Source organism: Pipistrellus hanaki, assembly GCF_964339955.1.
Source record: "Pipistrellus hanaki genome assembly, chromosome: 9".
Lineage (NCBI taxonomy): Eukaryota > Metazoa > Chordata > Mammalia > Chiroptera > Vespertilionidae > Pipistrellus > Pipistrellus hanaki.
The window spans coordinates 8,649,977-8,666,845 of record NC_140511.1 but is presented as its reverse complement, the minus strand read 5'-3'; the positions used below and the strand labels follow the sequence as shown (position 1 = coordinate 8,666,845).

At 55.1% G+C, this 16,869-nt stretch overlaps 1 protein-coding gene and 1 long non-coding RNA gene across 2 annotated transcripts in view; one reads left to right on the top strand and one right to left on the bottom strand.

The window, feature by feature from the left end:
* LOC311628404 overlaps nucleotides 1-16,869 on the top strand; it is a 446,163-nt gene that overhangs the window by 323,666 nt on the left and 105,628 nt on the right. The window lies entirely within an intron of this gene.
* Nucleotides 1,820-3,636, bottom strand: SMIM35 (small integral membrane protein 35; the record flags this gene model as incomplete). The annotated part of the gene is made up of 4 exons (XM_084894022.1): nucleotides 1,820-2,022; nucleotides 2,597-2,630; nucleotides 3,408-3,524; nucleotides 3,633-3,636. The coding sequence occupies 4 exons, from the start codon at nucleotides 3,634-3,636 to the stop codon at nucleotides 1,923-1,925; spliced, it is 255 nt and encodes an 84-aa protein (XP_084750148.1). The 3' UTR covers nucleotides 1,820-1,922.

Below are 16,869 nucleotides of genomic sequence, written 5' to 3'. Positions count from 1 at the left end.
AGGTACAGGCTGTGGGCAGGGTGTGGGAGCAGGTACAGGCTGTGGGCAGGGTGTGGGAGCAGGTACAGGCTGTGGGCAGGGTGTGGGAGCAGGTACGGGCTGTGGGCAGGGTGTGGGAGCAGGCACGGGCGTGGGCAGGGTGTGGGAGCAGGTACGGGCTGTGGGCAGGGTGTGCGAGCAGGTACGGGCGGTGGGCAGGGTGTGGGAGCAGGTACAGGCGGTGGGCAGGGTGTGGGAGCAGGTACAGGCGGTGGGCAGGGTGTGGGAGCAGGCACAGGCGGTGGGCAGGGTGTGGGAGCAGGCACAGGCGGTGGGCAGGGTGTGGGAGCAGGCACGGGCGGTGGGCAGGGTGTGGGAGCAGGTACAGGCGGTGGGCAGGGTGTGGGAGCAGGTACAGGCTGTGGGCAGGGTGTGGGAGCAGGTACGGGCGGTGGGCAGGGTGTGGGAGCAGGTACAGGCGGTGGGCAGGGTGTGGGAGCAGGTACAGGCGGTGGGCGGGGTGTGGGAGCAGGCACGGGCGGTGGGCAGGGTGTGGGAGCAGGTACAGGTGGTGGGCGGGGTGTGGGAGCAGGCACAGGTGGTGGGCAGGGTGTGGGAGCAGGCACAGGCGGTGGGCAGGGTGTGGGAGCAGGTACAGGCGGTGGGCAGGGTGTGGGAGCAGGTACAGGCGGTGGGCAGGGTGTGGGAGCAGGTACAGGCGGTGGGCGGGGTGTGGGAGCAGGTACAGGCGGTGGGCGGTGATTGGGGCACTGGAATGGGATCCCCTCTGGGGTCTGCGGGGGAGGGGGTGGGGGGGCGGCTGCTCACTGGCTGAGCGGAGAGGGCGTGGCCTCCTGGATGCCCCGCCTCCTCCCCCAGGCACAGGGTCCCCTGGGAACAGGCCTTCCTCTGGGGAGGGACCATATCCTCTCCCCATGCCAGGATGTCCTCACTAAGTCCCATCGCTGGGCCCGCCTTGCCTGGGGCACGCAGAACCAGGAGGCAGCTCTGCCCACGCCCGCCCACCTCCACAGGAGCCTGAAGACAGGAGCATGTTCCGACTGTTCTCAGCACTCCCCCAAAACCGTCTGGAGGCACTGCGGCTGGTCAGTAGTTCCTGTAAGAAACCACTGCTGCCCTGTGGACTCTGTCCCGGGCCTGGCTCTCCCGGACCCCAGGCCAAGGGGGGCGGTGCCCAGGGAAGGCGCTGTTGTCCACAATGGGGGCCAGGCCCGGCTCAGAGCCCCCGGACCAAGGGGCCAGCTGCCCGCGAATGGGCCCAGGCTCCTGAGCTTGGGAAGTCCCGGAGGAAGCGCTAGAAAGCTGCTTCCTGGACAGGGCACCTGGGACCCACGCCTCAGCAAAGGGGAGACAGAGCTCTGTTCTGGAAGCTTCCATCCCATGAGACACAGACACTCCTCACGCCCAGCAGGTGGCTCAGCTGGCTGAGTGCTGGCCTGTGACCTAGGAGGCTGCTGGCTGGATCCCCGGTCAGGCCGCATGCCCACGGTTGTGGGTTCAATCCCAGAAGGGGGCGTGCAGGAGGCAGCCGATCCAGGTTTTTCTTACTGATGTTTCTATCTCTCTCACCCCCTCTCCCTTCCTCTCTGAAATCAATAAAAAAAAAAAAAAAAAAAAAAAAAAAAAAAAAAGTGTTTACAAAAGAAAATAAAGTAAAAAAGACATGGCACCTCCCCGGACAGAAGGGCAGGACAGGGGCTGGGTGGCTCAGTGGGCGGAAGAGGGGAGAGCCTGGCCGAGCCCTGTCTCTGAGGTCACCCCGCAGAGCCCGCTCCCCGAAGGCGGCGAGTGACGCGGTCTCGGGTTCCCCGCGGTCCGGTGCTCGGTGTGGGTGCTGGACTTCTGAGAGCCGTGCTGGGACCTCGAACCCGCTCAGCGCTCCCCCAGAGCCCACTCACGCGGGGGCTCGGCCGGGGCTGCAGTCAGACGAGCCGGCTGGAGAAGTGCAGGTGGCCGTCGTCCGGGCCGCGGAGGCGGCCGCTGATGGTGAAGGGGGGGCCCATCTCCAGCTCCTTCAGGTGCCTGAGGGAGAGCCAGCGGATGGAGCCGGGAGGGCCTCCCGCAGTGCCCGGTGCCCCGCTGACCCCTTTCCCGGGAGCGCCCTCCCTCAGACAGAGGCCCGCCCTGGGCGGAGAGACCAGGGCTCAGCCCAAGGGAGCCCTGACTCCTGCCCCTGAACCCCGAATGTCTTTCTCTGCTCCCCCCTTTCAGCACCACGTGCTGCCTGAGGCTGTGCTGTGGTCAGACCTGAAGACAGAGGCCTGAGCCTGGGGCCTCGGACCCTGCACGGGCACAGCAGGCCTCCTGCAGAGGGAGGCCGGGCCGGCAGGACAGGCCGCACGAGGGGGAGTGGGGGGGAAGGGGGCAAGTGGGAGGGGGGATGCTAAGAGGATCCCTGTGGCCAGGCTCCTGCATGGGCTTGTCCATGTTCAAGTTCTTGGCCATGGGATGTTCTAAGTGGACCCTGGCTCCTTCCTTTTCTCCTGTAGGCCTGGGGGACAGGGAGGGGGCAGGAGGGGGGCAAGTTTGGGCGCCCCTGAGGTTTTCTCCAGCACCTTCCCCGCCCCTCCCCGCCCACCTGCCCTGGTCTACTCACCGGATCTGGTACAAGTTGAAGACGAAGCTAGGCCCTAGGAAGACAGCGCAGAGAGAGAGGTCAGTGCGCAGGGGCCGTGCCTGTCGCCTCGAGCCACCGTGCCCCTCATCCTCACCCTGCTCCTCACCCTGCCCAGTTGGGGGGGGGGGGTATAGGCTGCTCTGGGCCTCAGGAGGGCAGCTTCCTGCAGCTTCTGCCTCCTGCCCCCTGCCCCATCTTCACAAACTGAATCTTCAACTTTTAGGGGGCAGATCTGCCACTGGGGGTCCCTGGGAAGGGAAGGAAGCAGTCCTAGCTCGGAGCCCCAAAGAGCAGACTTGGCTTCAGTCCAGGCCCCTAACTGTCCTGACTGCCCTCACATCCTCATCTATAAACCACAGACCAAGAATGTCGTCCCTGCATGGAATTTTAAAAGAAAGCATCTTGGGGAAGGTGCACTGGCGCATAGTAGGTGTTCAGTAAACACTCGTGGGACCTGGGAGTGTTCTCTCCCTCCTGCAGCCCGCGTGCCCGCTCTCCGGTCCGCGGGAAGGCGGGCATGTCCTGGGTGGGACTGTCACACCACATCTCAGGAGGCTCCGGGCGGAAGCACCGGCCGCTCAGGGGCGGCCTCGGGACCCACACAGGCCAGGGACACACCCTGAGGCCCTGCGAGGGGAGGGAGCGGGCTGCTCCTGGGGGACAGGAGTCCCCACACCCCAGCCCTCTCCCCCACCCAGGGCTCAGCCGCCCAGGCCTCAACCACCGCGGCCACCACAGGAAGCACTTTGCATGGCCCCGCCCCTCCCAGCTGCTGCGGGGGCGCACTCACCCTCCCAGCAGTACCCGCGCTGGTACCACTTGGCCAGGCTGTAGCCCAGGATGGACATGAGCAGCAGCGAGAGCCCCACGCCCAGGATCAGGCCCAGGGTGCTGACGGCATCCTCACCTGCAGGGACACGGCACCTCACCCAGCGCCCGGGCTCCCACCCACCTCATCCAGCCCCCACCCAGCACCCTCTCAGCCCTCATACCTCACCCAGCCCCCAGCCCTCACCCATCCTCCACCTAGCCCCCAGCCCTCACCCAGCCCCCAGCCCTCACCCAGCCACACCCAGCCCCCAGCCCTCACCCAGCACCCACCCAGCACCCACCCAGCCCTCACACCTCACCCAGCCATCACCCAGCCCCCAGCCCTCACCCAGCCCCCACCCAGCACCCACTCAGCCCTCACACCTCACCCAGCCATCACCCAGCCCCCAGCCCTCACCCATCCTCCACCTAGCCCCCAGCCCTCACCCAGCTCCCAGCCCTCACCCAGCCACACCCAGCCCCCAGCCCTCACCCAGCCCCCACTCAGCTCCCACTCAACCCTCACACCTCACCCAGCCATCACCCAGCCCCCAGCCCTCACCCATCCTCCACCTAGCCCCCAGCCCTCACCCAGCCCTCACCCAGCCCCCACCCAGCCCCCACTCAGCTCCCACTCAGTCCTCACATCTCACCCAGCCATCACCCAGCCCCCAGCCAATCAGTCCCCTGGAAACTGTGATCTGAGCTAATAGTTTTGCTGAGTATACTAGAATGTGAATGTCAGATACCTGATTTATTTTATTTATTTATTTATATTTGTTAATAATTTTTTCCCCCCAAGAGAAAGTGGAAGTAGGAAGAGAGACAGAGAAACATTGATGTGAGAGACACATGGGTTGGTTGCCTCCTGCATGTACCCTGACCAGGGCCAGAGAACCTGCAACCCAAGGGTTGCCTTTGACTGTAATCTAACCCAGGATCCTTCAGTCCAAGGGCCGACGCTCTATCCATGAGCCACACCGCCGGGCAGACACCTGGCTCTGAGCGTTGGCTTACATATCGGAGCCGGCGTCCCGGCATAGAAGCAGCTGGGAGCTGAGAGGCCTGCCCAAGGCCAGGGCATCGCACAAGGCCAGGCACCACCCGCCGGGAAGGCAGTGCTGTGGGGCGGGGGGGGGGGGGGGGGGGGGTTGTGTCCGGGGCTCACCAGCCCGAGGCCTCTGGTCAGGACGGCAGTCTGGGGGCCACAAGCCGAGGCTGCAGGTCCTGGTTCCTCCCGCCAAGCCCTCCGCGTGCCCGGGGAGGGCAGAACCATGGCTGTGTGCTGCTTACACTCAGCCTTCTTCCCTCTTGTGGTCTGGACTCGGGCCGAATGTGTGTAAATGTGTGTTACTGGTAAAGCCAAACCAAGAGAGGGAGAGGGAGAGAGAGAGAGAGAGAGAGAGAGAGAGAGAGAGAGAGAGAGAGAGAGAGAGAGAGAGAGAGAGAGAGAAAGAGAGAGAGAGAAAGAGAGAGGGAGAGAGAGAGAGGGAGAGAGAGAGGAGAGGAGAGGAGAGGAGAGGAGAGGAGAGGAGAGGAGAGGAGAGGAGAGGAGAGGAGAGGAGAGGAGAGGAGAGGAGAGGAGAGGAGAGGAGAGGAGAGGAAGGGAGGGAGAGAGGGAGAGAGAATATCAGTCCCCGGGAGACGCGATGGGCTCGCAGAAGCAGGAGGGAGAGGCGGAGGAGAAGCTGGCGTGGCCTCCCAGGGAGGCAGACGTGGGAAGGAAGAGGTCAGCCCGCCCGCAGACCACAGGCCAGAGTGGGGGGGGGGTCGTCGTACCCCAGGCTGGTGATCCCGATGGGGGGCTCCAGGGTGTTGGGAGAGCCCAGAGGGTGTGGCTCTGCCCCCGCGCCCCCCCCCCCCCCACACACACACATGCACGCTCAGTCCACTGCGTGAAGTGCGGGCCCAGCAAAGCCTCCCCTCCCGCACTTCACGCTCTCCTGAGAAACACCCCCAGGAGCGGGGTGCGCAGGGAGGCGCCAGGGGCCCCCAGGAGCGGGGTGCTGAGGGAGGTGCTGGGTGCTGAGGGAGGCGCCAGGTGTTCCCCCAGGAACGGGGGTGCTGAGGAGGTGCTAGGGGTCCGGCCAGGAGGGCGGGTGCTGAGGGAGGCGCCAGGGGTCCCCCCAGGAGCGGGGTGCTGAGGGAGGTGCCAGGTGGCCAGCCAGGAGGGCTGGGTGCTAAGGGAGGGCTGGGTGCTGAGGGAGGGCTGGGTGCTGAGGGAGGGCGGGTGCTGAGGGAGGCACCAGGCAGGGCGGGGACGGCCCGGTGCGGCTGTGTGTGGACAGGGCCAGTGGCCTCGCTGCTGCTGTCCTCTGTGATCACACCACGAGTCCTGGCTTTCCTATTGGCAGCCACAACCACCCGAGCCCCTCCGCCATCCCCCGGGCCTCCTCCCAGTGAAGGCCCAGCCGCCCTCCACTCAGCACAGAGGAGGCGGCAGCAGGGGGCGCAGCGGCCTCTGCTTCTGGGTTTCCGATGCCCCGGAGAGCGAAGGGCACCAGAGCGGCCTGCAGCCTGGAGGGAGGGGACAGCCTGGCCAGGAGCGAGCCCTGGGACCACCGGGAAGATGCCAAGGGGTGTCTGACTCCTGAGGCAAACCTGAGCCAGGGCGGCCACAGACTCCCCGATGGAGCTGCGGGAGCCGGGAGCCCAGAGCCCGGAGCAGAGAGCCCACAGCCCGGAGCCCGGAGCCCACAGCCCGGAGCCCGGATCCCACAGCCCACAGCCCAGAGCCCGGAGCCCAGAGCCCACAGCCCGGAGCCCGGAGCAGAGAGCCCACAGCCCGGAGCCCGGAGCCTGGAGTCCACAGCCCGGAGCCCGGATCCCACAGCCCACAGCCCGGAGCCCGGAGCCTGGAGCCCACAGCCCGGAGCCCGGATCCCACAGCCCGGAGCCCGGATCCCACAGCCCACAGCCCAGAGCCTGGAGCAGAGAGCCCACAGCCCGGAGCCCGGAGCCTGGAGCCCACAGCCCGGAGCCCGGATCCCACAGCCCACAGCCCGGAGCCCGGAGCCTGGAGCCCACAGCCCGGAGCCCGGATCCCACAGCCAACAGCCCGGAGCCCGGAGCCTGGAGCCCACAGCCCGGAGCCCGGATCCCACAGCCAACAGCTCGGAGCCCGGAGCCTGGAGCCCACAGCCCGGAGCCCGGATCCCACAGCCCGGAGCCCGGATCCCACAGCCCACAGCCCGGAGCCCGGAGCAGAGAGCCCACAGCCCGGAGCCTGGAGCCCGAAGCCCACAGCCCGGAGCCCGGATCCCACAGCCCACAGCCCGGAGCCCGGATCCCACAGCCCATAGCCCGGAGCAGAGAGCCCACAGCCCGGAGCCCGGAGCCTGGAGCAGAGAGCCCACAGCCCGGAGCCTGGAGCCCACAGCCCGGAGCCCGGATCCCACAGCCCACAGCCCGGAGCTCGGATCCCACAGCCCACAGCCCGGGGCTCGGATCCCACAGCCCACAGCCCGGAGCCCGGAGCCCAGAGCCCGGAGCAGAGAGCCCACAGCCCGGAGCCCGGAGCAGAGAGCCCACAGCCCGGAGCCCGGAGCAGAGAGCGGGGGATGTGGGGGGGGGGCGGAGGATGGGAGCCCCGGCAGGCAGGGCCGAAGGCTGCGGAGTCGCTGTGCCCTGTCATGGAGGTGGGGGTGGGGTGGGGAAGGGGCAACGAAATGATTTCTGTCCCGGAGGAAGCAGGGACGCACAGAGAGGCCGGAGGGACCCCACAGCTGGGCTGGGCACAGGCCGGTCCCTGCAGGCTGCGGCTCAGGGCCCAGCCCGGGGGCGGCCAGGCCAGGGCTGCACCAGGGGTGCGGTGTGAGAGGGGGCGTCCGGCATCGGGCATCCCTCCCCACTCCTTACATCCCGAGAAAAGCGGGAGCGGGCATCCAGAGCCACGAGGCCTCTGCTCTGCCGGGCACTGCTCCTGACACTTGTATTTTGGCGACAAAATAAACCATTAAAGTCCCTGCCTCGTGGAGGGATGTTCCAGTGCAGGAGGGCAGACTAAAGCAAACAAAGCAGACAGAGAGCCGGCAGGCGACATGGGCGGGAGAAGGGGATGAAGCGTGGCAGAGCCGAGCTGAGAGAGGCTGAGGGGAAAACACACACACACACACACACACACACACACACACACACATACACACACACGCTGTGAAGAATGTGGCAGCGGAACCCGGCCGCGTGGCTCAGTGGTTGACCTATGAACCAGGAGGTCAGGGTTCAATTCCCAGTCAGGGCACAGGCCTGGGTTTCATGTTGGATCCCCAGTGTGAGGCATGCAGGGGGCAGCCGATCAGTGATTCTCTCTCATCACTGATGTTTCTTTCTCTCCCTCTCCCTTGCCCTCTGACATCAATACAAACATTTTAAAAGAATGTGGCAGTGGAGGAGAAAGCCTTGGAGGCAGTGAGAGAAAGAGCTCACCATGGAGAGGCGACTGTAGAACGTTCCAGGCAGGGGAGCAGCAGGTACAACTGAGGCAGGGCATGCCAAGCAGGTTCCAAGCGCATCAAGGAGGCGAAGAGCAGGGGGAGGAGATGCTGAGGCAGCAGGAGACGTGGGGAGCGGCTGCAGGGCCCACGCAGGAGCGGCCATCAGAGGAGGCAGTGCAAGGAGCCATGCCGAGAGACCGACCCTGGGTCAGGAGAGTGTGAGAGGAGGCCTGGGGCATGGCCCGCGGGGGGCAGGTGACTCAGCGGGGTGGGGTGCCTGTGGATGCTGGGGTTTTGAAGGCTGTCGTCAAAGGAAAGTCTCCCGGGAACAGGAAGTACCGAAGGAAAGCACCAGGTGGGGAATCACGGCCTCCAGACCCGCGGGGAAGCCTCAGGGGCTCAGCCCGCCCAGCGGGCCTCCCGCCTGGGGCCTGCAGACCGGCTCAGCCCTCCCTCCTTTCCTCCCCAGCTGCTCCTTACTGACAGTACTCACGGGGTCTCCCTTTCACACCTAAAAACATCTGTTACTCCTCACCTGAGGATGTTTTCCCATGGATTTTAGGGAGAGTGGAAGGGAGAGGGAGAGACCGAGAGAAACATCGATGTGAGAGAGACATATCGATCAGTTACCTCCTGCAGGAACCCTGAACAGGGCCCGGGCCAGGGAGGAGCCTGCAACCGAGGTACCTGCCCTTGACCGGAATCGATCCCAGGACCCTTCAGTCCTCAGGCCAACGCTCTACCCACTGAGCCACAGCGGCCAGGGCTGTTATGAGGTATCTGATGCAGCGGCCACGGGGCCCCCTCAGTGTGGTCCAGAGCGGCCCCTCCCGCCCTCTGAGGGCTCTTGTCCCGAAGCTGCTGTCGCCTCCCTATGCTGTCGCCTCCCTGTGCATGTTTTTAAATGATTGTTTCATGTTTTCCCCATAACGTGAAATGTGTGTGTGCACGTGCAGATATTGTTTTACGTGTTTTCAAACTTTACATAAATGACATTAGGTTCACTAATCACAGTTAGGACACTAATCTACCTGGAATTCATTTTTGTACGTTATAAGAGAAATTGCAAAATTCTGAAAACTGAATAATACTGAAAACACAACATATTAAAAAAAAAAAAAAAAAAAAAGTGGATTGCCCAGCCAGTGTGGCTCAGTCGGTTGAATGATTCTTCCAAGATGGCTGGTTCGATTCCCAGTCAGGGCACATGCCCAGGTTGCAGGCTCCATCCCCCATAGGGGGGTGCAGGAGGCAGCTGATCGATGTTCCACTCTCACATCAACGTTTCTCTTTCTCTCTCCCTCTCCCTTCCTCTCGCTCTAAAAATCAATGAAAGCATTTTCTTTCGATGTCGATGGAGGAGAGTCCAGGAGAGACTAAGGCAGTGAAATTCACAGGATGGAGGAGAGCACGGCATAAGGGGAGAACCCCAGAGATGTGCAGAGCGTCCCCCAAGTTCAGGGATGGTCAGTGCATGTGCGTGAAGGAACTGCCTGGAGCCAGAAGGAGGTCAACGGGAAAGATCCGTGGCAACAGCATCTAGGGTTCCAAGAGGGCTGAGAGCAGTGCCTGTGCCGAAGGTCAGACTGGAAACCTCTAACGCACAGGCACTGGACAAGCACCCAGGAAGGTCTGCTCACAGGGGAGCAAGCAGCCCAGGCTCCGGGCCCACCCAGCACATCATAAAAGAGGAGCAGAAGGATGAACTGCTTCCAGGTAAGCTCACGGCTTCCCAGAACATCGACAGGAAAACAAAAATACCGGCTCTCAACCAGGCAAAGTGCACAGGTCCAGCCTCCATCAGAGGTGCCCACGCGTGCAGCCCCCGGGACCCGGAGTGGGGAGGAGAGGGACCTACTGAGCCAGCAGAGCTACAAGGATGCTGGAACTGGCGGAGAAGGGCGGGGGGGAGTACAGGAGCTGTGGTCACCATTCCACATGCTCAGAGGCAGGGAGAGAGACTCAGGGTATACATGAGACCGAGTCATATTCCTGGAAGGGAAAGCCCGATGTTTGAGATTGAACACGCCGTGGTTGGGATAACTGCAGGTTGGACATCGCAGAGGAAGAGAGGTGCCCAGGAAGCTAGCAATAGAAGCAACCCAACATTCAATACAGAGAAAGCCTGCGCCAGGCAGTGAGGGCCTCCCGCCGTGTGGGATCCCACAGCCTAGAGCGTGTGTAACTGGAGTCCGCAAAGGAGAACAGAGAAGTATCTGAAGAGAAATGGCCAAAAGCTCCCAAATGTGAACAACCCACCAAGTTATTCCTTCAGCCCGGCCGGTGCAGACAATACACACTGAGTGGCCAGATGATGATGATCTCTGAACACATAATAGTCTGGCCACTCAGTGTATATGCTATATAATAAAAGGCTAAAATGCAAATTGTCCCCTTGACCCGGAGTTCAACCAGCAGGCAGGCCAGCCAACCGCCCATGACCCCACCCCCTGGCCAGGCTGGACAGACCCCACCCATGCATGAATTCATGCACTGGGCCTCTGATAGACACACACACACACACACACACACACACACACACTGAGTGGCCAGATTATTATGTGTTCAGAGATCATAATATTCTGGCCACTCAGTGTATTTCCTTCCCTACCAGGTGCTCCAGTGCCCAGGGCTAACAATGTAACTTCCTCTTTCTCTCCCTCTTCCCGGGAGCCAGCTGTCCTGAGGCAGGAAAGAACCAGGTTTCCTTTCAGTCAACCCTCCCTAAGAACTCCCTTTTCGCCGAAACCGGTTTTGCTCAGTTGATAGAGCATTGGTCTTCGGACTGAAAGGTCCCGGGTTCGATTCCTGTCAAGGGCATGTACATTGGTTGCGGGCACATCCCTGTGGGGGATGTGCAGGAGGCAGCTGGTCAATGTTTCTCTCTCATCGACGTTTCTAGCTCTCTATCCCTCTTCCTTCCTCTCTGTGGAAAATCAATAAAATATATTTAAATATATATATATATTAAAAAAAACAAAAACAAAAAAACTCCCTTTTCAACCGCAGGTGTGTGCGGACTGGAAGGTGTGCAGGACAAAGACAGCCTCGCTGGCAAGAGCTTGGGGCACGTGGTTTTTGTGTTGCTTATAAAGTGCAACAACAAATATTTAGAACTGAACAAAGCCGATGGGTAAGTAGCAGAACTAGAGAAGCTCATCCCTCTTTCTCTCCTGTGTGAGGCCCCAGCCCGACTGCTCCTCGGAAATCGTGTGAGGAGAGCTGTGCTGTCGGAAAAGTTAATGGTGAACAGGGAATCCTTCACTGGGACGTTCTATAGGGAGATAAATTTCAACCAACTCTGATACATCCCATTACAGTGCAGGTTTTATATACATCTTAGTAACTGTGAGTTTATGGTAAATTGATCAGCTTAGTAATTGTTGTTTCCCTCAACAAAATCCAAGATTAAGAAAGGGTTAACAGAGCAATACTGGTCCCAAAGATAGTGCTAGAGGTGGAAATTCTGTCATATTTTTCAAATAGGTTGTCAGGTCCATCACTTTTATTTTATTTATTTTGTTTTTTATTTTTATTTTTGCTTAAGTTAGTTTTTACTTTTTAGGCTGCAGTATTATTGCCATTGTAAACAGAGCTCAAAGAAATTAAATAATTCTCAAATCCACAGAGCTCTACATGTCAGGGTTGCAGCTGGACCCAAAACCTTTCCCCATAACTTCTGGCTGTAAAAACCTGCTGGGATTTAGGCTGAGTGAGAAGGAGGCTGCCAGAGTCCCAAGCAGTTCCTCTTAAAGGACCAGCTCACGGGCTTGTGAGACTCACTTGCTCTGAGCTCCTGTACTAGAGCAGCAGCTCCATTGGCACCCATAAGACTGTCAGCTGATTTCTCAACAGAAACTATGAAGGCCAGAAGGGAGTGGCAAGAAATATTCAAAGTGATGAGTAGCGAGAACCTACAACCAAGATTACTCTGTCCAGCAAAGCTATCAAAGGGCATATAAAGAACTTCCCAGAAAAGAAAAAGCTAAAAGAGTTCATCATCACCAAAACAGTATTACAAGCAATGTTAAAGGGTATTCTTTAAAAATAAGAAAAAAAGATTAAAAATATGAATGATAAAATGGCAATATACTAGTATATATATCTAACCCAATTACTTTAAGTGTAAATTAATTAAATATCCTAATCAAAAGACATATGAAGGTTGAATAATAAAACAAACCCTTACAGAAGCTGTCTACAACAAACTCACTTCAAATTGAAAGACACACAAACTAAGAGGATGGTAAAAGGTGTGCATGAAAATGAAACAAACAAAAAAGTTGAGGTAGCAATACTTATACCAGACAAAATAGACTTTAAAACAAAAGCTATAACAAGAGACAAAGAAGGGCCCACTTCTTTGTATATCATTTCTGGGTATTTATCCAAAGAAGCAAACTAACAAACAAACAAGCAAACAAACAAAAAAACCCCATAAAATTGGGGGGGGGGAAATAGACACCTATATGTTCATTGCAGCATTATTTACAATAGCCAAGATATGAAAGTTTCTGTCAATAGATTAATTGGATAAAGAAGGAGTGGAACATGTATGCAATGCAATATGGCTTACCTATTACAAAAGGAATTAAATTAGCAACATGAATGGACCTAGAGGGTATTGTGCTGCTGAGTGAAATATGTCAGACAGAAGAAGACAAATGTCTTATGATTTCACTTGCATGAAGAATCTAAAAATCAAAATAAACGGACAAGCAAAACAGAAACATACTCATAGATACAGAGAACATTTTGAAGGTTGTCAGATAAGAGGAAAGTTGGAGGGGTGGGAGAAGATGGTGAAGAGATTAAGAAGTACAAAATGGCAGTTACAGAATAGTCACAGGGATGTAAAGTTCAGCCCAGGGATTACAGGCAATAATACTGTGGTAAGTATGCATGCTGTAAGATGGGCACTGGGATGATAACAGTAAGTGATATGTGTAATCACTGGGTTGCACACCTGAAACTAATGTAATATTGTATGTCAACTTAAAACTAAAACATCATTTTAAAATATATCCATAGATCAATTCCTGAGATACACCACATCAACAAAATGAAGGACAAAAATCGTATGGTCATATCAATAGGCACAGAAAAGGCATTCGACAAAATCCAGCACCCATTTATGGCAACAACAACAACAAAAAACTCTCAGCAAAGTGAAACTAGAGGGACATGTCTCAACATGATAAAGGCCATACATGGCAAACCCAGAGCTAACTTCTTACTCAACCAGGAAAAACTAAACGCATATCCCTTACGATAAAAAACAAGATAAGGATGCCCGCTTTCACAACTCTTATTCAACTAGTACTGTAAGTCCTAGCCACAGCGATCAGACAAGAAGAAGAAATAAAAGGCATCCAGATAGGAAGGAAACTGTCATTATTTGCAGATGACGTGATACTGTATATAGATAATCCTAAAGATTTCACACAAAAACTACTAGAACTGATAAATAAATTTAGTAAAATAGCAGGAAACAAAATAATGTCCAGAAATAGGTTACATTTTTATACATCAATAATGAGCTATCATAAGGGAAACTAAAAAAACAATCCCATTTATAATTACATCAAAAATAATAAAATACCTAGGAATAAATTTAATCAAGGATGTAAAAGACCTGTATTCAGAAAATTATAAGACACTGAAGAAAGAAAATGAAGCAGATACAAATAAGTGGAAGCATATACTATGTTCTTGGATGAAAGAATTATCATCATTAAAATGTCCATAGGATCCAAAGCCATTTATTGCAATTCCTATCAAGATACCACTGGGGTATTTCACAGAACTAATAATATTCCAAAAATGTATATGGAACCAAAAACGACTGTGAATAGCCACAGCAATCTTGAGAAAGCAGAACAAAGTTGGAGAAATCATGCTACCTGATATCAAACTATATTATAAGACCATAGTAATCAAAACAGCATGGAAATGGCATAAAAACAGGCATAGAGATCAATGGAGCAGAATAGTGAACCCAGAAATCAACCAATGCCTATATCCCCAATTAATATTTGACAAAGGATGGAAGAACATACAATGGGGTAATGACAGTTTATTCAATAAATGGTGCTGGGGAAATTGGACAGATACATGCAGAATAGGAAATTAGCCCACCTCTTGCACCATATACAAGAAGAAACTAAAAATGGACTAAAGACCTAAATGTCAGACTCAAAACATAAAACTCTTAGAAGAAACCATAGGCAATACAATCTTGTTCATTTCTTGTAGTAATACTTTTTCTGATATATCTCATCGAGCAAGGAAAACAAAGAAAAAATAAACAAAAGGGACTACATCAAACTAAAAAGTTTTTGCACAGGGAAAAAAAGGCAAGAAAATGAAAAAACAACCCACTTTTGTGAAGGGAGGAGATACGGGACAGTGTCATATCTGTTAAAGAATTGCTAGCCAACACTTAGAAAGAACTCCTAGAACCCAACACCAAAACCACAAACAACCCAATTTAAAAACAGGCAAAGAGCCGAAACCGGGTTGGTTCAGTGGTAGAGCGTTGGTCTGCGGACTGAAAGGTCTCAGGTTCGATTCCGGTCAAGGGCATGTACATTGGTTGCGGGCACATCCCCGGTAGGGTGTGTGCAAGAGGCAGCTGGTCGATGTTTCTCTCTCATCAACGTTTCTAGCTCTCTATCCCTCTCTCCTCCTCTCTGTAAAAAATCAATAAAATATATTTTAAAAAATAAAAACAGGCAAAGAACCTGAAAAGACACTTCTCCAAAGAGGACAGGCCCAACAGACATGTGAAAAGATGTTCAATGTCGCTCGTCAGAGAGATGCAAGTCAAAACAGTGAGCTATGGCCTCACACCTGTCAGAACGGCTACCATCAACAAATCAACACACAAGCCTTGGCGAGGATGCGGAGAAAAGGGAACCCTGGTGCACTGCTGGTGGGAATGCAGACTGTGAGCCACTATAGGAAACAGTATGGAGTTTCCTCAAAAATTTTAAAGGGAGTTGCCATAGGACCTCGCTATTCCACCCCTGGGTATATGTCTGAAGAAACCAAAAAACACTAATTCAAAAGAATATATGCATCCCTATGTCCATTGCGTGTATTTACAATAGCCAAGCTATGGAAGCAGCCCAGTGCCCCCCAGTAGACAGTGAATTAAAGAGCTGTGGGGCATTGACACGCTGGAAGACTGCTGGGCCGTAAAGAGAAGTGACTCTTGCCCTTTGTGACAGCCTGGATGGGCCTGGAGAGCACTATGCTGAGTGAAAACAGTCAGAGAAAGACGACTACCATGTGATTTCACTTCTATGTGGAAGCTAAAGGACTAGATAAATGAACAGACGAACAGGCTCACAGATACAGAGAACAGACCAATGGCTGCCGTAGGGGGGAGGGCAGGGCTGGATGAAAAAGGTAAAGGGATCAAGAAGCACAGATTGGTAGCTACGAATCAGCCTCCGGGAAGTAAGTGCAGCACAGGGAAGGTAGTCAGTAATATTGTAGTAACTCTATGGCACCAGGCGGGCATTGGACACACCAGGGGACCACTTAAGTATATGATTGTCTGACCACTATGCTGTACACCTGGGCCTAACACGAAATAATATTGAATGTAAACTTTAATGGAAAAACTTTTTTTAATTTAAAAAAGAAAAATCTCTGGAAACTTGTTTTAAAAAGTAAGAATGTGCGGTTTGTTAACAAAGACCACTGCTTCTCTCTCCGCTCTCAGCTCAGCAAGCGGGAGATGCAACTCCACACTGCTGCCCCCTAGAGGACGGGCCCCTCCCCACAGCAGCCGGCGGAGGTCTCTCCGGAGGAACGGAACTTCGGATTCTCACTCTGTCCCCAGCTGCTTTTGCTCGGGCTAAGTTCCACATGGGGCAGCCAAGAAGTGAGGGCTTCTCTATGCACCCCTGTGTTCATCGCAGCATTATTCCTGGTGGCCCGGGCATGGAAACAGCAAAGACAACCGGTAACAAGCTACAAGGACCGCCCAGGAATGGGAGGAGATATTCACCACTGGCACATCTGACAGCAGGGAATAGCCAACATTTATGAAAAAGACGTGGTCCACACACACAGTGGAATACTGCTCAGCCACAAGAAAGGATGAAATAGCGCCATTTACAACAGCATGGATGGACCCTGAGAACATTATGCTGAGTGAAATAAGTCAGTCAGAACAAGCTAAGAGCCATATGATCTCACTCGTGTGGGATATAAAACTGAGACTCGTGAACACAAACAGCAGTGTGGTGGTTGTCGGGGGTGAGGGGTGGGGAGAGAAGGTCCTAATATGAGGTGACAGGAGAAGACTTGACTTTGGGGGGTGGGCACATGGTGCTGTATACAGATCTTAGAAATCCACACATGAAACCTCTGTGTTCATGCTGACCAATGTTACCCCAATAAATTCAGGAATAATAAAAAAGAAGCAAGAACTCTTCCTCAGGCATGGGGTGCCGAGAAGATAGGGCCCGATCGCCCTTTACTTAGCTCACGAGGCGGCGGTTCCACAGCAGAAGTAACAAGGCTGCTGCTCCTCTCCCCTCCCCACCCCCTCCACTCCCTCTACCCCGCACACATCCCCGCCACACACACACACACACACACACACACACACACCCTGGTTATTCAGTATCGCTCACACAGGAATTTTTCATTGTCCCCATCCTTAGCGCCAGAACCCCTGCCCAGAGATTTTTCTACCCCTGGGGAAAAAAAAGCAAAAAAAAAAAAAAAAGCAGGAGGACCCACACTTTCCAATGTCAAAACTTCCTGCAAAGCAATGGTAATTAAGGCAGTGTGGTCCTGGACGTGGATAAACATGAGTCACTGAAACAGAATTGAGAATCCGAAACTAAGCCCATCCATCTACAATCAACTTTTACGAGATGCCAAGACTATGCATGGGGGAGAGAATGGTGTGTAAACAGATGATGCTGAGACAACTAGCTGGCCACATGCAAAAACAATTACCTGGAACCCTTGCCTCACACCATATGC